The sequence below is a fragment of the Hyla sarda genome, chromosome 10 (assembly GCF_029499605.1).
Source record: "Hyla sarda isolate aHylSar1 chromosome 10, aHylSar1.hap1, whole genome shotgun sequence".
Lineage (NCBI taxonomy): Eukaryota > Metazoa > Chordata > Amphibia > Anura > Hylidae > Hyla > Hyla sarda.
The window spans coordinates 53,692,381-53,719,893 of NC_079198.1; the positions used below are offsets into that span (position 1 = coordinate 53,692,381).

The 27,513-nt window shown below is 40.0% G+C and overlaps 1 protein-coding gene across 1 annotated transcript in view; it reads left to right on the forward strand.

Annotated features, from left to right (window-relative positions):
* Window positions 1-27,513, forward strand: part of IL11 (interleukin 11) — a 50,790-nt gene that overhangs the window by 10,994 nt on the left and 12,283 nt on the right. The window contains exons 2-3 of the mRNA XM_056541705.1: window positions 22,374-22,537; window positions 23,199-23,285. Of these exons, the coding sequence (XP_056397680.1) occupies window positions 22,374-22,537; window positions 23,199-23,285 (251 nt within the window). The remainder of the gene's footprint in view (window positions 1-22,373; window positions 22,538-23,198; window positions 23,286-27,513) is intronic.

A 27,513-nucleotide genomic window follows, 5' to 3' on the forward strand; every position in this document is an offset into this window, starting at 1 on the left:
CAAATTTTGCATCCAATACACATATCTTAAAAAGCAACAAAGAACAATCATTTCATCCTGAAAAACATATAGGTTCAAATTTACCATTGCAAATCTGACAGAATTCATTCAGCTCACTGAACTAAATTGGGTATGGCATGGATCTGTCCAGCAGGGATACTGCTACAAGCGACATTGAAATTCTCCTGCCAGATCTGGCCCCTGGAGGCACCATTATTGTTTTGTGATGGGCTTCAAAATGTAACACAGATAACTTGGGTGTTACCTGTGTTAATAGCAGAGATCAGAATGCGGATCGAATGGGTAATCACATAAAAAGAAGAAGAACAGTGAAAATTCTCATGATGAAGAAAAGGCTTTGTGTGTAAATACAGGGGAAAATAGCGGTTTCCCATTTATAATGGAATAGCTGTCAGTACATGGCTTCCTCCATACCATCCAGTTAAGCAATGTCAGAGCTGATTGCAAAATCTACTGCATTGCTACTGAATTGCCAGAGGAAACTGCGCTGTGTCTTTAATTAACAGGACTATAGAGCACTTACATAAAAAGAAGTGTACTATTTAGGGGTTTATTAGCAAAAAATTATAAAATTGATGTAAATATGGTAAGGTGACCCTATATAAATTAGATTAAATAAGCAAGCCAATAGAGTAGAGGGGTCTTAAGGGAAAAGGACCGCTTAACAGCATAACAGAAAAACCCTAGGGGGTTAAATATCCTCTAAATTACATGCGCTACAAATAATAAAACATAACTTTTATTACTCATATAAATATAACAGAAAAGGGGAGAAACACACGATTAAAATTCCAGTACCACTAATGTCAGTTAGGTATCTGAAAACCAGCACTATGGGTAATAGCTGATATGACCACGATGGATTGTCAACAGTTATTGAGATTTTGTATTTAAATAATCTAATGCCACACTCTGCAGCCCTGTGTCTCTTTCCACATAACTGAATCAGGGGTCATGTTACCCTCTTTTATATGCTGCACAATTTGGGCACTACATTTGATTTTATAAATATCACATTAAGGTGAAAAAAACCCTAAAGATGTTGATGCCACTATTACAGTGGCTCTCACATAGGAATGCTCATGCCACTTATATATGTGGCTATCAAATAAAGATCACTGTACAACTACTCCTGGTGGTTGTACGGCGCTCAATCACCGTGACTTGCTGTGCACCGCATGTACGGCTAAAAGGCTCTCTGGCCTAATCTGACCCTACCTAATTTTATAAATCTTTCCTTTTGGGGTTTATTTTAGACATAGTGGACTGTGTTAAAACCATATACTGTCTCCCCCGACATGTTTCGCCACTACTGTGGCTTTATCAAGGAGATGGACTGACAGCATATTCACAGACCAACACAGTTATGGGTGACCCACTTCTACTGTATCTCACTGATTTTGAGTAGCAATAAAAACATTTTAAGAAGTGACAATATGTGTCAAATGCTATCAGTTACCAAAATGTTATTAAAGCATACAGAAGTTCTGGACCTAAAGTGTTACTGTCATTTAAAAAAAACTTTAGACATCTAGTAAAGACATATTAAAAACGTTTTGATTGATCATGATGGCTAGAATGAGTGGAGAAAATGTGCAGAAAAGCCCTTGTCTCTCTCCTCCCTGCAGAACACAGGGTCAGTAGACTATAAGTTTTCTTCTGCAATGAAGATAAAGACAGAAAGAGAAGTTAATCGATCACTATGCATTTTAGTAATCAGTGGTGGTCTCAGCACCCAGATCCTCTATAACATGTCTGCTTTTGTGTTTTCTATTGCCTCATTTAGACCAATAGGGATAAGGCTTTGCACTTGGAATATCCATAAACATTTCCTCTTGTTCAGAAGCATTGGTCTGTTCTCCACCAAGATATCAATTTGTTCCATGGATGTGAGCTTCAGTACATCAAAACTGCCATCATGGTTTTGTTACATGTCTAGATAGGCTATGCTTTGAAAACATTGATACTATACCTATGATTATTTAGCCATTTTTTAAGGGGTTGTGTAGTTATACACTGCAAACTGTTTATACAATCTAATAAAATATATTACAAAAGAGAAATTGCAACTTAGAAAACTTTTGACTGGAAATTCTATTGAATCTAAAATAGTCCTACCATGGGTAATGCTCTTAAGGCACAAACACATTTGTTTACAACATTGCAAAACATCCACTGTACCACAGGCGAAGGTCAACCCTAACACGGATTTATTTCAGGTGTGAGCAGAAGTCCATTAGGATTGACATTTGTACTGTAAAAGTTTATATTTCCTGTATTTGTACCTTATGGAACTGATAGGGGGAAAAAGCCCTGAAGACTCTAAGCATCTCTTAGATACTCACAATTGTCGTCTGGCTTTATGTTCCTCCTAAATATATTTTTCTCTGTTTTGGTGCTATATAGCACAAATATGTCATTCCTAAACCTGAAATACACAGAATTGTGTCACTAGGATATATGTTCGTAGAATGCTTTAACCCCTTAAGGACTCAGGGTTTTTCCGTTTTTGCACTTTCGTTTTTTCCTCCTTACCTTTTAAAAATCATAACCCTTTCAATTTTCCACCTAAAAATCCATATTATGGCTTATTTTTTGCGTCGCCAATTCTACTTTGCAGTGACATTAGTCATTTTACCCAAAAATGCACGGCGAAACGGAAAAAAAAATCATTGTGCGACAAAATCGAAAAAAAAACGCCATTTTGTAACTTTTGGGGGCTTTCGTTTCTACGCAGTGCATATTTCGGTAAAAATTACACCTTATCATTATTCTGTAGGTCCATACGGTTAAAATGATACCCTACTTATATAGGTTTGATTTTGTCGCACTTCTGGAAAAAATCATAACTACATGCAGGAAAATTTATACGTTTAAAAATGTCATCTTATGACCCATATAACTTTTTTATTTTTCCATGTATGGGGTGGTATGAGGACTCATTTTTTGCGCCGTGATCGGAAGTTTTTATCGGTATGATTTTTGTTTTGATCGGACTTTTTGATCACTTTTTATTCATTTTTTAATGATATAAAAAGTGACCAAAATACGCTTTTTTGGACTTTGGAATTTTTTTGCGCGTACGCCATTGACCGTACGGCTTAATTAATGATATATTTTTATAGTTCGGACATTTACGCACGCGGCGATACCACATATGTTTATTTTTTATTTTTTTTACACTGTTTTATTTTTTTTATGGGAAAAGGGGGGTGATTCAAACTTTTATTAGGGAAGGGGTTAAATGACCTTTATTAACACTTTTTTTTTACATTTTTTTTGCAGTGTTATAGGTCCCATAGGGACCAATAACACTGCACACACTGATCTCTAATGCTGATCACTGGCGTGCATTAACACGCCTGTGATCAGCATTATCGGCGCTTGACTGCTCCTGCCTGGATCTCAGGCACGGAGCAGTCATTCGTCGATCGGACACCGGGGAGGCAGGTAAGAGCCCTCCCGGTGTCCGATCAGCTGTTCGGGACGCCGCGATTTCACCGCGGCGGTCCCGAACAGCCCGACTGAGCAGCCGGGTCACTTTCACTTTCACTTTAGAAGCGGCGGTCAGCTTTGACCGACGCTTCTAAAGGGTTAATACCGCACATCGCCGCGATCGGCGATGTGTGGTATTAGCCGCGGGTCCCGGCTGTTGATTAGCGCCGGGACCCACGCGATATGATGCGGGATCGCGGCGCGATCCCGCTTCATATCGCGGGAGCCGGCGCAGGACGTAAATATACGTCCTGCGTCGTTAAGGGGTTAACCACCATTAAAGGGGTACTCCCGTGGAAAACTTTTTTTTTATTTTTATTAACTGGAGCCAGAAAGTTAAACAGATTTGTAAATCACTTCTATTAAAAAATCTTTATCTTTCCAGTACTTTTTAGGGGCTGTATACTAAAGTGAAATCAAAAAAAGAAATGCATTTCCTGTGATGTCATGACCACAGTGCTCTCTGCTGACATCTCTGTCCATTTTTGGAACTGTCCAGAGCAGTAGAAAATTCCCATAGCAAACATATGCTGCTCTGGACAGTACTTAAAATGGACAGCAGAGGTCAGCAGAGAGCACTGTGGTCATGACAGAGGAAATGCATTTCTTTTTTGGATTTCTCTTTAGTATATAGCCCCTAAAAAGTACTGGAAGGATTAAGATTTTTTAATAGAAGTGATTTACAAATCTGTTTTATCTTTCTGGCACGAGTTGATTTAAAAAAAAAAAGTTTTCCACGGGAGCACCCCTTTAACTAATTTAAGTGCTATTTGTATTGTAGATCTGCTCTTTCTTAAAGGGGATATCCAGTTATTAAAAACTTATCTTATATCCACAGGATAGGTGATAAGTGCCTGAGCTCCAGAACAGAGCCCAACTTTTCCTGCTGAGCGCTCCGGCTCTGTCTTCCGAGACAAGCTGGCAGGACATTGCTGTGGCTGGTGATTGACTGAGTGGGCCATCATTGCGGGATGAGTTTTTAATAACAGGATAACCCCTTTACAAGGACCGTGTTATCACTTGTTGTGTAAATCAAGATTTTATGTTAACCATATATTTTTAAGAATTTTTGGTGCTTTTTTTTCTTCTAATTGTCCATTTTTTTTATCTATATTTTATAATAATTCTGAAATCTTGCAGTTTCCATTTTGACCACTAGGTTTCAAACTAGGCTGAGACTTTCAGTTCTGTACAGGTCATTTCGCAGTAATTCCTTTCATCTCACAAACAGGAGTACAGTGAAAAGTGACACTAATAAGATAGATACACACAATAGCTGTTGCTCAGAAAACAGCATCCACTCCCTGTAGAATGACCTCTGAAAAGGTCAAATAAAGGGATACATTCCCTTTATAAAGTTAGTAAATTAGTAGTATAGAAATACATCTTGTGCCACAAAAGATTAATCCAAGACATATATATATATATATATATATATATATATATATATATATATATATCCCATATCCCATATCTTCTTAGTACAAAGTCCTTTACTATTTACAATTTCGTTTTTCTTTTTTACTTCTCAGTCCTGCTTAGTTTTACATGACAGTAAGCAAAACCCTAAAGATTGCACAGCTGGTCTGGGTATTTGTGATCCGCCCACCCTACCACAGTGATTTCACCTACACTGTGAACTTCTGTATAAAAGCATTCATTATACTAAGAGATTAACTATCACAGCACTCACACAGCACAGTGTAATATAGGATTCTCTTAAAAAGCAAAAGCATTTTGCCTATTGCAGCATATTTAAGCGCAGACTTACTGTCTCTACTACTGGAAGAACATGAAGTGTTCCAATAAGATTTTGGTTTGGTTGGAAAAAGAATGGCCCATTCAATGGCACCTCTTTCTAAATGCCATTTTCCTTGCTCTTTACAGTCCACTTTCCATAAAATATTTGACTTCATCCAGCCTCGCCTCCTTGGAAAGCTTGAACATCATCAGTGTTTCCGAATTTCACTTTAGCCTTTCTCTGTCCTTTTTTCCCTCTTCTACATTGCTTTACCTCTTTTACGGCGTGGAGGAATTGCTATGGAGACATAAGATGTTCTCACATGGCAAAAAAAAAATTTGGACGTCTCAACTCAAATGCAAAACCTATTCACCGGTCAACCCCGCCCTGCCTAATGATGTCCTCATGGGTCTGTTCTAATAGGTTTGTTGAATGACTGCCTGAAAGGCATGTCTCTGCCAGTTAGGCTGGCAGAAATGAATTGATCTTTGCTTAATTCTTTTTGTATAACACACGCTAGTCTATTTAAGGTTGTTAGCATTCCCAATGTGTAGTCTGAAGGACAGAATTACATATATAGGAGTGTTTAAAATGTAGCAGTAATATACATTACTTGTCCAGAGGAAAAGTTGCTGAGTTGCCCATAGCAACCAATTAGAATGCCTCTTTTATTTTGCAGAGGCCTTGTTAAAAATGAAGGAAGCTATCTGATTGGTTGCTATGGGCAACTCAGCAACCTTTCCTCTGGACAGGTTTTGATAAATCTCCCTCAATGTTTGGGGTTCTCCAGCCTAACATTTTTTTTAAATGTGCGCAGGATGACAAATTAAACAATAAAATATTTAACTCCCATTCCTCTCTCCCTCATAGCCTCTGGTATCAGGGTGCTTAGTCTGTGGCCGGTGACTCCAGGGCTGCAGAGAGTAGTGTCTGCAGTTGGGGGAACAGACATTGCCGCTTGCAAATCATGTGATCAATATCGGACTTTCCAAAGCTTCCAGTGCCTAAAGTTAAAGGAGAAGTCCAGCCAAAAGTAACCGATTGCTGGGATTCCGCTAGGACGCCTCACGATCTCCAGAAGAGGACCTGGCTCTCATTGACGAGCGCACACTCCACTCGTTTCTATGGGAGTGCCGAACAGACCCGAGTACAGCACTTGGGCATCATCGGCACTCCCATAAACATGAATGGAGCGCGTGTTCTCCATTCATGTCTCCATTCACTCCTCACAGAGAGAGACACGGTCTCATTCCAGCAATCACTGGGGATCCCAGCGGTTGGATCCCCCGCAATCAGCTACTTTTCCCCTATCCTGTGTCTTGGGGATAAGTTAATTTTGGCTGCAGTTCTTCTTTAACACAGGGTGTCAGACTCTAACTTCCTTTGGACTAGAGTATGACATCATCACCTACCAGACCCCCCCCCCCCCCCACTCGCTCCCAGACCCCTCCCCACCGCTCATGGCAATAGTTCTCTAAAAAATGCACTTTCAATAAGAAAGTGCACCAGAACTGTACAGTGTGAGCGGACACCAACCCACTTATGAGTCTAATACATTCACCTGGGTGATCTCCAGCACCAGCAGCCTGATGAGATGACCAGGTGCAATATTCAAAGGCCCCAGTCAAAGCCAGTAGTAGGTGAAGACTTCCAAGGAACGGTGGGTTACAGCGGCGCTGACCAGGGATAGGCACATCAGATGAGTGGAAAGGAAAACAATGCAATGCATTTCACCGTGCTTGCGCGGCTTCATCAGGCATGACAATCAAGGTAGGGAGGGATCCGATATATGGAGCAGTATTAACTCTTTCATAACCTGCATTGCGTCTTTAACAATATTTACTGTTCAGACTTTAAAACCAACATCTACAGAGTAAAATATATAGATTATAACCATATATCAAATTCCTATATAGAATATAGGATATAAGTGTGAGGGATGTGCATACATATACACGAAAGACAACCAACAATTATCATGATTATCATTAATGGTTCTTTTGCTTATATCAATTTATATTTTTATTTATATTTAGGTTTTCGTAAATATGCTCAATTAGATCAAATAGGTTCGTATATAGTACCTTTCTTTCGCTAAAAATTAAAGTGCATACCAACTGACACACAATCCATATAATTCAAATCACATAGAATAATGTTAAAATAAAAATCTATTATTATTGATAAAAGAAAAAGAACAAATCTAAAAATCTAAGTAGATTCAAAAAAGAGAATTAATAATATAAAAAAGTAAAGCTTATATACGAAAACGCTGTATATGAACAGAGCATTAGGACCAGGATTATCGCACATTATCGATCGTTTCATTCAATCCCTGAGGGATCAATGGGGGGTGTTTATCAAAGGATTTATTTGTCTTTCTTAACGTAACTTTGGCGCAATACTTTGGCGCAGTGTCTTTTTGAGCCAAAGTTTGGCGCATCTTCTCCACTGTCATTTTTACAACTTTCTCAAAATCACATGGTCCTGTGTATGATTTCATCTTAAGTCAGTAATTCATCATTTGCGCGAATTGATCTTTGGCGCAAATCCCGTTTTTTTGGCGCAAATCCCCGCCAAGAAATTTAGCACTTGGAAAACACACTTAGCAATGTAAGAAAATGTAAAGGATCTAAAGCAGTGGTCTCCAGCCTGCGGACCTCCAGATGTTGCAAAACTACAACTCCCAGCATGCCCGGACAGCCAACGGCTGTCCGGGCATGCTGGGAATTGCAGTTTTGCAACATCTGGAGGTTTGCAGGTTGAAGACCACTGCACTAAAGTAATCCAAAAAAAAAAAATAATAATAAACTATTCAAGTTGAAAATAAAATCCATTTCACATGGTGGCTATAAACCCCACAAATGAAAATTACTCATGTCGCTTGCTGATATACTGCAGGAGGGACTCCGAAATGCCTGCTCTACAGGGTAAAATACGCATCCTCTGTGGTGGTAAGTTCTGTGTAAAAGGCGCTGTGAACAGCTGATTTCAACATTTGAGCCAAAATTACTAACAACTTGCACCAAATGATAAATTTGGTGCATGTCCACGAAAACCAAAGTGAAAAAAAAAAGGTAAAAAGAAACTGTCAACAGGCAAAATTGATAAATACCCCCCAATGTGTAGAGTTTATGTATCCAGGAGTACTCCCAGTCAAAGCCAGAGGATTCATGGGAAATGTAGGCTGCATTACAGAACCCATATCATCGTGAATTTGCAAACCAAAATGGAGCCTAGCCCATGGCTTCTACATAAGCATAAAAATATATATAAAAAAAAAAAATAAGGAAAAGGCATACACCAAAACCTCCACAGTCTATGCTGCACTATATAAGCAAAGAAGAAAATGTTTCTTTAAATGTCAAATCATCAAAAGTTTAGATCGCTCGGGTATTAGTCCTGAAACCACTGCGATAAGGAGTTATAAACCTAGTCAGATTTTATTGACAGCTGGGGTAAGCGGTGAACGCTGCAGCACAATTTACTGGCTTAAAACCTGTGATCATAGCGGATCGTAGAGGACTGAGACCCTGGGCTATCTAAACTTTTTCAAAAGACAGTGACGCTTTAGGTTAAACCCCCCCCCCCCCCATGAATGAAGGGTAACACTGCACCTTTCAAACTATTTTGAAATTGGATACTTTATAACAGAAACTTAGAAAAGGGAAGAAAGTTACAACTAACATCCATTTATTGTGTAATTGCATGTTATATAGTTTTCAGTGATTGAAATAAGCGAAAATTGTAAAACAGCCTTATATTTTATTGTAAAAAGATTAAAAGGATTGTAATTCAGGGTAGCTATAAAACTCTAAAAGAATCCTAGTTTTTGACCCCACACATTGCTTTATGCTGTAATGCTAGTAAGCATTACTGTCATTCATCCCATTACTGAGACCACACACAGTCTTTCAATATGCATCTTGGCTTCCTCTCCATCCCCGTTATGCCAGGATTTAACCTTTGTTGTCACAACCACACACAACACAGTGAGTATTTGTCAGGTAGGATGGATGTCATTTTTGAAAAAAATATTCTTACTATAAAACAGCAGTTTTGTTAATTTTTTATTTTTTTTTTTGTGTTACTTACTGTGAAAGAAGCAGCAGTTAAAGCAGAACTATGGGAAATACATGCCAGTAATACGCTTGACAACAGCAGCTATGATCGACAGATTTAGTAGTACTGAATAGTTACGATGCAGTCATTTTTATTAGGATTCTCAGATGGGTTTAGTGAGTGGCAGGATGTAGCACAGAGGTAATCGGAATTTAATCCCATTAATTACGGTATGTCAAATTGACAGCAGGCACTATGAAGAATGTTCTAAATGCCAAAGGCTTACCCATTTCTGAGTTCATTGGATGAGAGCTTTATCTCACTGCCTTTTTGGCTAGACCGGGGAATGAAATGAAACTTGGAATGTTAGCTAAACCTCAAAGGCTCAATTCAGCAATCTGAACGTGTAGTTTCCAAAGAATTCAAAAGTGATAAAAATCTTGTGATAACTTTCCAAAAACATTCTAAGAAATGTTGTACTTTCATGTACAATGAAAACACAGTAAAACTTTTCTGTACAAAACAGTGCAGTGTATTTAGTAGATATGAAACACTGTAGATACCAAACACTGTAAAAGTTTAACCCCTTGAAAGGGGTTATCCCACAATCATAAGGTCTTTTGTTTATTTGTTTTTGTTTTTTTTTGCCTGTAGAATATCTTTGGAATACAAAATGTTATAAATTCAAATGAACTCAACCTCCAGTTCCTCTGCAGTAAGGGAAATGGGTGGTCCTGAGTTGCCCCCTGCATTGTGACCACTATTTTAATCTGGAAAACTACATTACTCAAGCTAAGGCTCTACTGACCAAATACAGTATGTGGTTTACACTGTGCAAGCCTGCCATGTGTAGCGAGACAGCAAAACCATGCATGCACCCGCTCATAGAACAGGAAGAGAGAGTCACTATAGAAACAAAGGCGCTCACTGGCCTCTACTGGCGGCTGTAACCAGTAATTACTAGGTGTGTGTGACATATCTAAATTATAGATAGTAAGCCTTGTGGGAGACAGGGAGAGATGACTACATTTTATGTGCAGTGTTGTGGAATATATAACAAACATTTAATACATTCTTTATCATATTTCATGTCAGAAAAGCCATATGAAGACATTATTTTGTGGGCCACATTATATTTTTCAGGTATCTATTTCTTGATTACCTTTAACTTAAATGTTGTTAAGATTAACTTTTACTTATTATCAGAGAAAGGAGAAAGGGGAAAGGGGAAAAAAAGCAATTCCACAGTTTTCTTTGTTGTATTCTTATGCTGTGTATTGTAAGGTATAAATAACATTTTAAATTTATTCTACATACATTTTTACGGTTTGTCGATCCGCCCCCTCCCCTACCCCATTTTGGAGTTATGCAGTGTTTTAGTGTTAATCTGACAAATTCTTGAATCCATCAGATGGATGTGAATCAAATGATTCTGTGCTGTGGTGCTAGGAGATATGGGTGGGCTTATCTGTGTGTAGTATGCGCCTCATTGCTTCCTTCTGTCAGCAGGATCGCTGCAGGAGACAAATCTCTCAACTATCTCTGCTGACGTCAGAAGGAAGGGATGGGAGCGCCTACTACACGCATGTTATCCACACCCCCTGTCCCAGACCTCCTAGCAGCACAGCATAAAAAGATGCACATCCTTCTGATGGATTCAGGAATCTGTCAGACAAACTAAAACAATGCAAGACTCCAGAACTGTGTGTGTGGGGGTGTATATGGCGTATTGACTAACTGTGAAACACTGGTGTAACATGATGTGTATGCTGAATAGGCTGGGACAGTGTTTCCCAACCAGTGTGCCTCCAGCTGTTGCAAAACTACAACTCCCAGCATGCCCTAACAGCCTTTGGGCATGCTGGGAGTTGTAGTTCTGCAACAACTGGAGGCACACTGGTTGGGAAACACTGGTGTAACACAATGTGTATGCTGAATATGCTAGGACAGTGTTTCCCAACCAGTATGCCTCCAGCTGTTGCAAAACTACACTCCCAGCATGCCCAAAGGCTGTCAGGTGTAACATGATGTGTGTGGTTCCCATACATACACCCCCCCCCCTGTCCCCGCATACAAAAAATTAAAAAAATATACACACCATGTCCCACACAGCGATCTTCAACGGCCGGGTTGCGTCCTATCTTCTCCACAGGGCAGGCGCCGATGAGTGGCGTCATCGGCGCCTGCGTCAGGGCAGAGGTCATGGCCTGCTCTGAACTGTATACGTGCGTGCCTACAGCTCAGAGCGGTGCTGGTGGCAGGAGGAAGTCGGACAGGAGCAATGTGAATTGTGCTTTTTACCGGCGAGTGGACGGGCGATAGGGAGGGAAGGGGGTAGTTTGACCTCCCGCTGGCCACTGCAGATTTAAAGAGGCAGTGGCTGCTGGCGCCGGAGGTATGTGTGGAAGAGGAGCGCTGCTGCATTCTGACCAATTGGCTGACTGTATGTAGTCAGTCAATCAGTCAGCATGCAGTGTACAGTGGTGGGCCCCCAGCAGTCAGTGAGTGACAAACACAGTCACTCACTGACAAGCAAAAAAAAAGGACAGGGCCGGCCGGGCCTCCTTGAAGCTCCGGGCCCCTTACAGAAGTATGAGTTGTACCCCCTTGATGGCGTCCCTGCATTCACCACTTAAATCCTTTGAGCCAGAGATAGTAGGCAACTATATATATTTAGTGTGAGAATACTCACCTGCGCTCTGCTCTGTGACTAGGCCAAGACTGGCATCTTCCTCTACAGTCACTAGTGACTGTTTATTCATTTAGCGATCACTAGAAAGGAAACCCTACTGCAGATGTCAGTCCAGGCCTGGCCACAGTCATGAGTGGGGAGAAGTGGAGTATTTTTACTTTTCATTATACAGCGCATACCTGGCCTTTCAGTGAAACCCAAAGCGAATTTTCCCTATGTTGGTTTTTTTATGGGTTGGCTTTCCAGTAATGTTAATAGTACGGATGGTGCAGACCATTATAAACATGAGCCCTGGCCCTACTGAAGTCAATGGGAGCAGGGTTTTCAATGCAACACCTTGTGGTTTTAGACATGTAAATCAGTGCAGTTATGCCCTAAGGTCAGTTTCATGCCAGAATATTATCGGCACAATATTTTCTAAACTTATAGCATCATATTGATATATGATGTCGGAGGTTTGGGTGGTGAGGCTGACACACTTGGCACTGATATAAATGTGATAAACTATGCACTTCACTGCAAAATATATTGGCATTTTATATGCAACAGGAAATAAAGTAAAATAAAATAAATATGCATTTTCCTAAGAGAGTTTTGGAGGAAACAAATACTACATGTTTCTGGCTTGTTTTCTAAAAAATTGAAAGAGGCAACTTGCTGTAAAACATTATGGTCCTAAATTCCAGAACTATATGTGTGGAATTGCTCTTCAAAGCCGAGAAAAGTTTGTGCATAAAGTTGCTAGGAAGAACAAGAACTAAGAACGTATATGTAACTGCTAGGTAAATGTCTTCCCTGTGTACACTTATGAATAGCTGGCTTTGCTCCAGAGTTCAAGTGATTTAAATAGCCCAAAGGGGATTCAGTGATCTTTAAACCAAGTTTAGATTAAGTGCATGCAGTCTCTAAGGCCAATTAGGGAAACGACCAGGGAAAACACATTTCATGCTGTGATGACTTTAAGGAGGTTAATTGATTTTCTAACAAGTATGTTGGATTTGCAATTTACATTTGGATTAATACTTAATATTCTACTTTTTATTTTGAATACCTCTAAGAAAACAATTACAAAAAGGTAAATCAGAATATGTTAAGAATTGGTTAAGAAAATATGTATATGCTGAGAAAGACCATATTAATGACCAATTAGTCTGTTATTTATATTTAGCACTTATTTCAGCTTTAAAAACAACCTATTCAACCAGCTCTTACACATTTAGGTTTTGATCAGGTTTTGTAAGGTACTTTTTGAAGCCAAATCCAGCTTTGGGTCCTAAAAAGGAAAAAATAAAAATAAATAAATAAATATATATATATATATATATATATATATATATATATATATATATATATATGTGTGTGTATAAAAAGACAGCAGATACTTCTCATCTTTTTTGGTTTTAGCTTCAAAAACAGACATCCCAAAATGTGAACAAAACATGAATAACATTTGAATATGTAATAGCACCCAGAATCGTCAACTATGTATATTTGGAAGACAGGCAAGACACATGTTATAAAGGTCATGTGACCTCCATAGTTGTAAATGAAACGAACTCCCTATATTTGCTACACATGGGAAGAAATGCAATTTCATTGCAGTAGACATAAATGAGCTCCCTAAATCTTCTAAATATGGAAAGAATAGTATATATGTGTAGTGTCAAATTAAGTTAAAAAGGTTATGCCCAATTTTTTTTATTTAAAATTAAGACACAACATTTAGTAGTAATGCGTCTAACACTACCACGTTTTAGTAGTTTTTTTGTACGGCACGTTTTGGCTTATATTATGACATTTTGCTCTTCAATGTCTGACCATCTGACTTTAATGAACGGAACATTTCTGTACATTTTTTGTTATCCAATAAAGTTGGGGCTTGATTTGGAATGTTTTTCTTGTGCAGCCTTTTATTATGCATGATCACTTTTCTTACATTGTATGTCTACCACTAGGCGATCAAGGGTCACATGTTATACACCGTCTTTCTATAAATTTTACCTTGTATTAAAGGGGTATTCCAGGCAAAAACTTTTTTTTATATATCAACTGGCTCCGGAAAGTTAAACAGATTTGTAAATTACTTCTATTAAAAAATCTTAATCCTTCCAATAGTTATTAGCTTCTGAAGTTTTCTGTCTAACTGCTCAATGATGATATCACGTCCCGGGAGCTGTGCATGATGGGAGAATATCCCCATAGGAACTGTACAGCTCCCGAGACGTGAGTCATCAGAAAGCAGTTAGACAGAAAACAGCAACTCAACTTCAGAAGCTAATAACTATTGGGATTAAGATTTTTTTAATAGAAGTAATTTACAAATCTGGACAATGTAGAGAAAACCGCACTCACCCGATCAACGTGCACAGATTCTTTATTCCGTTGGACATCAACATAGAACACAGGAGGACTTATGGTCGGCAGGAACGCCTGGCGTTCCTGCCGACCATAAGTCCTCCTGTGTTCTATGTTGATGTCCAACGGAATAAAGAATCTGTGCACGTTGATCGGGTGAGTGCGGTTTTCTCTACATTGTCCCGATTGTGTCAAGCGATATGTGCCTTCTCTAACCAGCACCCCGACATAGCACACACCGTTCAGTCTCTACCCATACCTGAGAAAGCGGATACCTATTATCCAGTAAACTGCCTTCACCTGCATAGCAGTGCCGGACTCATACTCTTTCTACCTGCTCTAATTTACAAATCTGTTTAACTTTCCGGAGCCAGTTGATATATGAAAAAAAGTTTTGGCCTGGAATACCCCTTTAATTATCCTATTTGGACTATTCTGTATAACGTACTGACAGACCGTAGGCCTTAAGTATGAAAAGTGATGCAGACAAGAACTGTCTTGCTCATAGTAACCAATCTAATGTAATCTAATTGACAGAACTATTCAAAAAAAATATAAATTGCCATCTGATTTGTTCCTGAAGGCACTACCAACAGTTTTTGTCTGCACTAGGTATTATAAACTTTTTACTTTTTTTTTTCTTGTATCAGTATTATATCTTTCTAGCAGCAAATAAGTAAAGGGAATTCACATTTAGCTAAAGTTACTTAAAGGGGTACTCCGGTGGAAAGCTTTTTTTTTTTTTTTTTTGTTAATCAACTGGTGCCAGAAAGTTAAACAGATTTGTAAATTACTTCTATAAAAAATTATTATTATTTCTTTTCTGTCACGATCACAGTGCTCTCTGCTGACACCTCTGTCCATATTAGGAACTGTCCAGAGCAGCATATGTTTGCTGTGGGGATTTCTCCTGCTCTGGACAGTTCCTGACATGGACAGAGGTGTCAGCAAAGAGCACTGTGGTTGTGACAGAAAATAAATCACAAAAGAAAAGAATTTCCTCTGTAGTATACAGCAGCTGATAAGTACTAGAAGGATTAAGATTTTTTAATAGAAGTAATTTACAAATCTTTTTAACTTTCTGGCATCAGTTGATTTTAAAATTTTTTTACACCAGAGTACCCCTTTAACCTCTTAAGGACCCATGACGTACCGGTACGTCATGAGTCCACTCCCAATCCATAACACGTGGCCACGGCATGGCCCCGCATCATAGCGGGTCGGGACCGGCCTTGTTAGAGGCCGGGACCAATGGCTAATAGCGCGCAGCACTGATCGCGGTGCCGCACGTTATTAACCCTTTAGACACGGCGTTCAAAGTTAAAGTAAAACCATGCCGGTTAGCTCAGGGAGCTGTTCGGGATCATCACGGCGAAATCGTGGCATCCCGAACAGCTTATATGACAGCCAGAGGATCCCTACCTGCCTCCATGCTGTCCGATTGCTGAATGACTGCTCAGTGCCTGAGATCCAGGCATGAGCAGTCAAGCGGCAGAATCATCGATCAGTAGTTTCTTATGAGAAACCACTGATCAATGTAAAAGATCAGTGTGTGCAGTGTTATGGGTCCCTATGGGAACTATAACATTGCCAAAAAAAGTGGAAAAAAAAGTGAATAAAGATCATTTAACACCTCCCCTAATAAAAGTTTGAATCACCCCCCTTTTCCCATAAAAAAACTGTGTACATAAAAATAAACATATGTGGTATCGCCGCGTGCAGAAATGTCCGAATTATAAAAATATATTGTTAATTAAACCGCACGGTCAATGGCGTACGCACAAATAAATTCCAAAATTCAAAATAGTGCGATCAATAAGTCCTATCAATGCAAAAATGGTACTGCTAAAAACTTCAGATCACTGCGCAAAAAATTAGCCCTTATACCGCCCCATACGCGGAAAAATAAAAAGTTACAGGGGTCAGAAAATGACAATTTTAAAAGTATTTTCCTACATGTAGTTATGATTTTTTCCAGAAGTATGACAAAATCAAACCTACATAAATAGGGTATAATTTTAATTGTATGGACCTACAGAATAAAGAGAAGATGTCATTTTTACCGAAAAATGTACTGTGTAGAAACAGAAGCCCCCAAAAGTTACCAAATAGTTTTTGTTTTGTTTTTTCAATTTTGTCTCACAATGATTTTTTTTCTGTTTCGCCATAGATTTTTGGGCAAAATGACTGATGTTATTACAAAGTAGAATTGGTGGTGCAAAAAATAAGCCATAATATGGATCTTTAGGTGCAAAATTGAAAGAGTTATGATTTTTTAAAGATGAGGAGGAAAAAACGAAAATGCAAAAACGGAAAAACCCCGGGTCCTTAAGGGGTTAAGAAAAACAAATGTAATATCCTGCATTTTTATTTCCTGGCTTTTCTTTTTCTTTATTAATTTTGGTATGTCTTACAATACTTATTTAAACTGGAAAAAAAGACAGACAAAAGAACAACAGGGTAAACTTTTCACATTTGTTTCCTGTTACTGATCTGGCAGCTGAGGTTGAGTGTTCTGCCAAAGATGCCAGGAATAGACGTCACAATGACAGAGAGAGCTGAGAACAAAAGACTGTCCATTCATAAATCTCCCTATTAGTTCAGAGGCTTTTAAGCAACTTTTGAACTCTCATGGCTTCAGATGTCCAGGACAATGCAATACTTACTTTATATTAGAGAGAAGTAACTTGTAACTTGTTAATGATTAGAATGTTCTCCAAAATAAAGCTCTACCTCTTATAGGGGGCCAACCGCAATGGAAGAAGTTATTTATTGGTTTATTACGAATGCCAGTACTCTAAAAGTGCTCTAAAATAGAAGCAATTATTGATGGACATAGTGATGATGTAGTACACTAATAGTATTATATACAGTACATTTACTTTATCATTGGGACCTACTGTATTTTTCACCCTATAGGACGCACCGGCATATAAGACGCACCCAATTTTAGGTGCAAAATCTAGAAAGAAAAAAAAGATTCTGAACCCAACAGTGATCTTCAACCTGCGGACCTCCAGATGTTGCAAAACTACAACTCCCAGCATGCCCGGACAACCGTTGGCTGTCCGTGCATGCTGGGAGTTGTAGTTTTGCAACATCTGGAGGTCCGCAGGTATAGGAGGTAGTACTCACGTGTCCCCACCGCTCCAGACCCATGACCGATGCCCTGAATGTCGCTCCATCGCTGTCGCCACGTCCCCGTGGTGTCCCCGACGCTCCGGACGTCTTCTTCCCCGAGATCCATGCTCTCCGTCGCCATCATCACGTCGCCATCATCACGCCGCTACGCACACTGCTCCTATTGGATGGCTGGACGGCGTGCGGGGCGACATGATGATGTCGAAGGAGAGTGACAGCCATGCAGGGGATCCTGGCACGGAGCAGACACCGAGGAGGCAGGTAAGGTCCCTCCTGGTGTCCTGTAAGCTGTTCGGTACACCGCGATTTCACAGCCGGGTTAGGGTCAGCTTTGATCGCTGCGTCTGAAGGGTTAATACAGGGCATCACCGCGATCGGTGATGTCCTCTATTAGCCGCGGGTCCCGGCCGTTGATGGCCGCAGGGACCGCCGCGATAGGTGTGTATTCGCCGTATAAGACGCACCAACTTTTCCCCCCCAGTTTTGGGGAAGAAAAAGTGTGTCTTATACGTCGAAAAATACGGTTAATGTAACTGTAACCTTTGAGAGTAATAGTTCAGAAATAGGAATATAATGTCAATGCTTGGGGCCCAGGCAGTTGCCTGGGATGCCCAGATTTTAAATAGTGTGTCATTCAAATTTGGGTCATTTTTTAATATGTACATGAGAAAGGATTTTCTTGTCTAAACAGCTGCAGTTGCTTGGCAATTGAAGGAAAATGTGCCATTACTAGTAAGCAATTTGCATTTACCATGTTCCATAGTTGTATCACTTTCTTCCTCTCTGGTGTTCCACAGTATGTAGAAGAAACATTGCCTTTTGGGTGGATGGCAGCCAATATTCTGTTATCCAGCTGTTCGAGACCACTTAAATAAACATTGTGGCCCACACACCTCCTTCTCTTTTAATTAGGTGGCATGTTTACAACAGTGGTTATGGCACTGGCCCCTTATTAGTTAAACCAGACAAAGTGAGACTTTCAATCTAACATGGTTCTTTTATCAAGTTACTTTCCCAGCATATATCCGTTGGATTTTTATTGGCTTGTACCAGAATATTCCAATATTAATTTGTTCGAGTCATTATGAGAAAAATGGTTATGAAAATACATATGGTAATGTTATTCTGTCTTGTTTAAGTCAGGAGTTGGTGGATTTTAATTCCCATAGATCTAGCTGGGGCTCTTTTATGCCCCATTTAACTGGTATATTCCTCGAGAAAACTACACTGGTCAAAAAAAATAAAGGGAACACTATGATAACACATCCTAGATCTGAATGTGAATGAAGGAACTAATCGTATGAAATACTTTCATCTTTACATAGTTGAATGTGCTGACAACAAAATCACACAAACATGATCAATGGAAATCAAATTTATCAACCCATGGAGGTCGAGATATGGAGTCACACTCAAAATAAAAGTGGAAAACCACACTATAGGCTGATCCAACTTTGATGTAATGTCCTTTTACGGACAACGGACATATATTTACGTCTGTGGCCGGCTCCCGCGATATATACCGCGCGGTCACGCGGGGACTGCGTGTCATATTGGGTCGGTCCCGGTAACTGAAGCCGGGACCCGGGGCTAAAAGCGCGCGGCAGCGATTCCGGTGACGCCCGCTATTAATCCTTTAGACTTTGAACTACGCGTCTAAAACGAAAGTAAAACCTTCCCGCATCTCAGTGGGGCTGATCTGGGCCACCGCAGTGAAAATGTGGTGTCATGATCAGCTAGGACGCGATCGGAGGGTCACTTACCTTCCTCCGGCGTGTCCGATCGGCGATTGATTGCTCCAAGTCTGAGATTAAGGCTTGAGCAATCGACAGCCGATAACACTGATCAATGCAAAGCTATGGCTTTGCAGTGAGCAGTGCTTGCAATCAGTGTATGCAATGTTATAGCCCCCTATAGGAGCTATAACATTGCAAAAAAAAAAGTGTAAAAAAAAAGTTAATAAATGTGATTTAACCCTTTCCCTAATAAAAGTCCAAATCACCCCCCTTTTCCCATAACAAAAACTAAATAAAAAGTGTAAATAAAAATAAATATAAACATATGTGGTATCGCTGTGTGCGTAAATGTCCGAAGTATAAAAAATATCATTAATTAAACTGCAGGGTCAATGGCGTACGCGCAAAAAAATTCCAAAGTCCAAACTAGCGTATTTTTTGTCACTTTTTATAACATGAAAAAATGAATAAAAAGCGATCAAAAAGTCCGATCAATACAAAAATGGCCGCCCCAAAGGCAGAAAAATAAAAAAGTTCTAGGGGTCAGAAGATGACAAAAACGTATATATTTTCCTACATGTAGTTATGATTTTTTCCAGAAGTACGAAAAAATCAAACCTATATAAGTAGGGTATCAATTTAATCGTATGGACCTACAGAATAAAGATTAGGTGTAATTTTTACCGAAAAATGTACTGTGTAGAAACGGAAGCTCCCAAAAGTTGCAAAATTAGTTTTTTTCTTCAATTTCTTAGCACAATGATATTTTTTTTCCGATTCGCCGTAGATTTTTGGGTAAAATGACTGATGTCACTGCAAAGTAGAATTGCTGGTGCAATAAATAAGCCATCATATGGATTTTTAGGTGCAAAATTGAAAGGGTTATGATTTTTAAAAGGTGAGGAGGAAAAAACAAAAGTGCAAAAACGGAAAAACCTGTGGTCCTTAAGGGGTTAAACAAGTCAAAATGACGCTCAGTACTATGTGTGGCCTCCACATGCCCTTATGACCTCCCTACAATGCCTGGGCATGCTCCTGATGAGGTGGTGGATGGTCTCCTGAGGGATGTCCTCACAGACCTGGACTAAAGCTCCCACCAACTCCTGGACATTCTGTGATGCAAATGGTGGATAGAGCGAGACATAATGTCCCAGATGTGCTCAATCGGATTCAGGTCTGGGGAACAGGCGGGCCAGTCCATAGCATCAATGCCTTCCTCTAGCAGGAACTGCTGACATACTCCAGCCACATGAGGTCTAGCATTGTCTTGCATTAGGAGGAACCCAGGGCCAACCGCATCAGCATATGGTCTCACAAGGGGTCTGAGGATCTCATCTTGGTACCTAGTGGCAGGCAGGCTACCTCTGGCAAGCACATGGAGGGCTGTGCGACCCCCCCCCAAAGAAATGCCAGAAATGCACCCCACAACATTACTCACCTACCCCCAAAACGGTCATGCTGGAGGATGTTGCAGGCAGCAGAAACTTCTCCACGGCGTCACCAGACTCTTTCAGCAGGGCGCCAGTGGCAAATTTGCCAATCTTGGTGTTCTCTGGCAAATGCTAAACGACTTGCACAGTGTTGGGCTGTAAGCACAACCTCCACCTGTGGATGTCAGGCCTTCATACCACCCTCATGGTGTCTGTTTCTGACCATTTGAGTGTACACAAGCACATTTGTGGCCTGCTGGAGGTAATTTTTTGCAGGGCTCTGGCAGTGCTCCTCCTTGCTCAAAGGCGGAGGTAGCGGTTCTGCTGCTGGGTTGTTGCCCTCCTACAGCCTCCTCCACATCTCCTGATGTACTGGCCTGTCTCATGGTAGCGCCTCCAAGCTCTGGACACTACGCTGACAGACACAGCAAACCTTTTTGCCACAGCTCACATTAATGTGCCATCCTAATGAGCTGCACTACCTGAGCTATTTGTGTGGGTGGAAGACTCTGTCTCATGCTACCACTAGAGTGAAAGCACCGCCAGCATTCAAAAGTGACCAAAACATCAGCCAGGAAGAATAGGAACGGAGAAGTGGTCTGTGTCACCACCTGCAGAACCACTCCTTTATTGGGGGTGTCTTGCTAATTGCCTATAATTTCCAACCATTGTCTGTTCAATTTGCACAACAGCATGTGAAATTGATTGTCATGAGTGGATAGTGTGATTTCACAGAAGGGTGATTGACTTGGAGTTACATTGCGTTGTTTAAGTGTTCCCTTTATTTTTTTGAGCAGTGTATATACGTTAAGTGATACATAGCCAATACAAGGCTGCTTCAAAGATGCTGAAAGGAGGTTAATAAAATGAGAAATAGTAAAGGGTCCTTTTTATTGCTGTTTTCTGTACAGTTAAACTTTATGGCCTAATTAAAGTTTCAAAGCATGTACGGATGTCTGACTTATACTTAACAATGCTGAGAGCATCCTGATTATATGACTCTTCAACCAGACCTACATTTAATGTGCTTCATTTCTGTCAGAAAAAAGGTGCAGTTTAAGAGTTTCTCTTTTTGTATTTTATGCAACTGATTATGGCTTTCCCTATGGCGCTATAGAGCTGAAGGCACCTCTTGTTCAGCATTAAAATCTCTACATATCTTCATATGAAATCACAGGCACACAGTGGTTCAGTTTTTGCCAATATACTTTGCAACAGCTTTATCTAGTGGCTGTCAGTCAAATAGGTTAGGCAGATGCATGAGGATTGTGGGAAGGGGATTAAGAGGACATGGGATGGATTTACTTAGGTCCTTGCTTGTGATAAGGAACGCCCCCTGCCCACTCAAGCCTATTTGGATATTAACAAAAGGGCTTATATTTTGCTGTTTGAGAGGACTATTGGAATCATAATGACTAGGTCTATCTGGCCATTGGCTTATTTACAACCGTTTTCCTGCTGAGATCTGCTTAAAACTCATTGCGCAATCTGACAATACAATTATTTTAGTAAGCATCAGCCTTGTTTCCAGATTTGAGACCCAAGAAATGTACATTATAATTTTAGGATCCCAAAGAAGAAAAAATGAAAAACGATTATATGATATAAAATTTTTTGAACGTGTACAATAAAGTCATCATATACAAATTCTGAATTGATTTTTATGTGTTGTTTACAGTACATCTTTCTTATCATTTCAGGCAGCTTCTACCAATTACTTCTAGCTGTTATGAGTTTATGTGAAGGAATATGGTCGATTCCTCTTTTGAAACCAAAGCCTTCAGATCCTAAAGCAGAATTTGACAGTATATTGAACATGGCAAAGCATCTTCTAAGTGACACTAAGCATCTATACAACAACTTTGTAAGTCTATTCTATGTATGTCTATTTTATAAAGTACACAAAAAAAGTAGGTTGCAGCAGCACTCGTTCAAAAAGTGTGCTAAGAGCCTCCATTTTTTTTTTATCAAACATGTCCCCCATCCATCACGTGGAAGTGGCCTCACTGTGGATGGGACCCTAACATGCTCATTCCACTCACCTATGCTGGGCATAAAGCCTCTGACTGGGTGACATGCAGGATCCACTTTAAAAATCTCCTGTGAAAAGGGGGGGGGGTGCAAGGCTATTTAGCAGATTTTTATTGGTTCAAGCAGACATTTTTATGTTATTAAAATATAAACATTTCAAGTCTAATCATATAGATTGTTGGATTTGGTGTTCACAATATAGTCATGATACATAAGTACACAATGATTAAAAAATGTTGCTGCAATGAAATATTTTCAGTATTTTCAACAGTTGGATAGCCTATTTTGATGCTCAGAGCAAAGTTCTTCAAGAATTCTTTATACTCATGTCTGAAAGAAGTACACAGATGTGGTTGTAGAATAGAAGTAACATTGTTTGAAATGTGCAGATCACTTTAGCTTCATGAATTAAGGACTATAGCTTGCTTTTCATACTCAACCATTTAATGCAAATTTATTATTTTCATTTATAATGTATATTGTTGTTTTTGCAGAAAAGCAAGTATCCTTATGAAGGCGAGCACAAGTTAGAAAGTTTACCTGTACTCTCTATAAATGCTGCAGAATTGTCTACAATTCAGGTATTAAGGACATATTTTGAAATATTTCTAAATTCTCTCTCTGTCTCTCATTATTTCATTCTTATCCTCGTTTTAAAAAAAAATTGTTGTTTTATAAAGTTTGCTAAAAACTAACTCCACCCTTAAGTACTGTTGTTTTAGCCAGTTTTGCATAAATTAGTAGTAACATGGAACATAAGTTTGTTGTAATATATTTTTATCAGAGAAAATGCCTCTTTCTCTGCTTATCAGGCTTCTTTCCTACCCCATCCCCCTCTAAACTCACCATTCACTCTGAAAATAACTCTTTTTGTAACTACAATACAGAATAGCAGCTCACCACAGGATCAAGTGATATGCTTCCCATACAAGTCTATGGGAAGAGATGACAAGGAGGGAAACTGGTGGGGAAGTGATTGGAGAGATCCATACAGAGACTGCAGAGAGAACACACATGTTTACATTATTTGATCTTACCCATTATTTGATCTTACCCTTTATCAGTACTGTTCTATAATCACCTTCATGCTACTGCTTCTTAGGATATACATTGACTGTCTGTGTGCAGTCAGTGAAGCGATCATATAAACTAGGCTGCTCCCACTAACTCATGGATATAGTAAACTTGGAAATGAAGCCTTTAGATCAGAAACCTAGTGAAAAATACCATATATGAGTTATATAATGACACCTAGAACACAATGTCACAGATTTTGTCCGTTCCTGTGTTACCTGTGCCCGCGACAAGACTCCACGGCAGAGACCTACAGGACTCTTACAGCCTTTGCCTATAACAGAAACTCCCTGGTCTCACATTGCTATGGACTTTATCACCAATCTGCCACCTTCCTGTAACAATACGGTCATCTAGGTGGTTGTTGATCGGTTCTCTAAGATGGCTCATTTCATTCCTTTACCTGGTCTTCCATCTGCTTCTCAGCTGGCGCAACACTTTCTTCAACATATCTTTCACTTACATGGCCTTCCTAATCCTACACTGTTTCAGATCATGGGGTGCAATTTGTTTCCAAGTTCTGGTGGGCCCTCTGTTCATGTCTAAAAATCAAGCTGGACTTTTCTTCTGCTTATCATCCCCAGACCAACGGCCATGTAGAAAGAGTAAATCAAATCTTGGGAGATAATCTTCGTCATTTTGTCTTGGCCTGACAGGACGATTGGGTCAATCTCTTATCCTGGGCGGAGTTCTCCTACAAACACAAAGACTCTGAGTCCACAAAGATGTCTTCATTCTTTGTAGTCTATGGTCATCTTCCTAATCCTGCCCTACCTCTTCCAGACTCTTCTGGTGTGCCAGCTGTTGATGAACAAGTTCGAGATTTCATGTCCATCTGGCAGGAGACCTGGCGTTCTTTGCTTCACATCTCCTCCCGTATGAAATCTCAGGCGGATAAAAGAGAAGAAGGCCTCCTCCGACTTTCTCTCCTGGCGACAATGTCCGTCTCTCGTCCAAATAAATCCGTTTTTAGGGTTCTCAGCTACAAATTGGGCCCTCGATTCCTGGGACCATTCAAAACTTTGCAAAAAATGTATCTGGTTTCATACAAGCTCCGTCTGCCTTCCTTCCTACTTATTCCAAATTCTTTTCACGTTTCCCTTCTCAAGCCAATTGTTATCAATCGGTTTTCGAAAAAAGATATTGTTTCCACTCCCATGTCTGGTTCTTCTGATGTCTTCGAAGTTAAGGAGATTCTGGCGATGAAGACCATAAGAGGGAGACATTATTTACTAGTGGACTGGAAGGGGTTTGGTCCGGTGGAGGAAAGGTCCTGGGAGCCTGAGGAGAATATCTTGGACCATGACCTGGTCCTTAATTTTCTGTGACCTACAAAGAGGTGGAGACCAAAGCGGGGGGGGGGGTACTGTTACAACTAGCGCTCTGGCAAGACACGCTGGCCGTGAGCGCTCTCCTGCCCTGTCCTCCTCTGCCGGTAGTACCATGGTTCGCTTCGCAGGATGCGCTCGCATGTGAACGCTGGGCTCACCTCCTGCTTCCTCCACTGCCCCAGGTCACCGGTGTGTGTGTACCTGCCTCTAGGACGCGCATGCGCCGTCACTCTGTAATTTAAAGGGCCAGTGCGCCCTTAATTGGTTACTGATGCTTGCTGACATCAGTGTCAGTACTTCCTGTTTACCCTTGCCGGATCTTTGTGCTCACAGACCTAGAGAAAGCATTTCAGTTGTGTGTAGTCTTCAGTGTTCCAGACTTCTTGCTCTGTGACCTGACCTTGCTCCTGTTCTTCCTGCCCTGACATCTTGCCTGTCCAGACTTTGAGATTGCCTCATCCTACCTGTGTCACATAACACATGGGTAGTGACCTGCGTGCCGCATGCTGCAGCAAGTCCATTCAGGTTTGCAACGGGCTCTGGTGAAAACCAGCGACACCTTAGACTCCGCTCCCTGGTATGGCCCATTCCATCATCCACACAGGTTCAGCAGATTCACTGCTCCACTGCCGTTACAACTTGTCAGTGAATGTAAACCTTCTTGTTTACATTCAGTGGCTAAAAGTAAAAAGATATATTAAGACTCCTGTACCTGCTATAGTTGTGTGCAGGAGGCTGTACAGAGGCACACCGAGTCCCTAAGGTTTCATACTATGCAAGTTTCAATGCTACACAGCATTGCTTCTTGGGGGGAGAATAACGTAAAACTCCTATGTGCTCCTTGTTCATTACTTTTAGGCAAACAGAGGTAAAGTAAAGCATTGTAGACTTATTTAGGCACCATAATATGATTCTACACCAAATGAATGTGCAATGTGCATGATATTAAGAGTTTTTTTTAACCTTACTTCCAATGATTCTAGATTGCTACATTATTCCTAAACTGATACAATGTAGCATAGTATAGTATAGGTTCTTAGGCATAGTGTTTGGGGTTCCTCTAAGCTTTATACAAACAAATGTTTAAAATTAAAGCTGCTAAACGCTACCTGCATTAAACTACTATTTACAAAGCTTTTATAAAGCTTTTCTTAAGACTGCCTGGACTCTTGGCTAGAGGACAGTGAATTGTTTAACCAGTGCAAGTGTAAGCACTTTATACTAAAACATGTAAATATTAACCTGTTGAATCATTTGCATTATAAAGTTGTAATTAGAATGCATTAGAATATATGATTGGTGCTCATTTACAGAACCTATTTAAGGCTCCACATTAGTGCAGGCAGTGCTACACAAAAGGAATGCTGGATTGTTTGTACAGCCCTTTGTTGCCATAATATATTGCCTGCGCATCCCCTATTACACAATGTGATGTTTTTGACAGGACAAAGCTAAGCAATCAGTCAACAAAGTTTGTAGGATGATCGCTATCACATACACAGGGAAATATCGGCCTTTTAGGCCAAAAATAACCCATGTAGTAGGGTTGTAACCAGGACTGTATTTACATTTCATGCTGCCATAGGCACTAGGCCTGAATACATCCCCATTAAAGACACATTTACACTTCCCTGTTATTGTTTATTTGTTTTTGAGCAATTCTAATAGTTGCCAGTGTTAACGAACGATTAACAATAACACAATTCCTGATCGTCAACTGCAAAATCTTAATACTTCATATTGATGATACAACTGATAAATGTAACTGGCGCCCATAGTGATACTTAGGCACTTTTGCCTAGTACACAGCCAGGTCTTGATGGTCAGTGGTAGGGACTGTGTTTCCCAAGATTTATGACCTTTGTTGGAAAATACAGGGCACAATATCATATACCAGAATCTGGAAGTTGTATACATACCACAAAATGATAATAAATACATTGACTTACCAGCATATTGTGCCTGGATGACATAATAATGCCATGACTGGATATCACCACTATACTTTAACTTTATAATACCACCATACTGTGCCTGAATACAGTAATCATATGGGGGGACATTTAGCAAGGTATTTAGAGCCTTTAATTTTGTACATTTTTTTGCCTAAGCCCTTTTTTGTGCGCAAAAAGTTACAAACAGCCTTACTTAAGCAAATTTCCGTTTTCACTTTGCAGTGGTCAGGTACATAGTCGCACATAGGCAAAAAAAACATTGCAAACCCCTTACAAAAAGTCGCAAGTCTACTTCCAGGTCTGGCTTGAGGACAAAACTCCCATACGTGAGCAAATTTAAAAAGTCGGAAAAAAGTCTCACACAAGTTTTAGCTGCGACTTTTAAGATTTGCTTATGTGCTCCAAATGTATCAACCCCTGTGATAGTTTGATAAATATGTAGCACATAA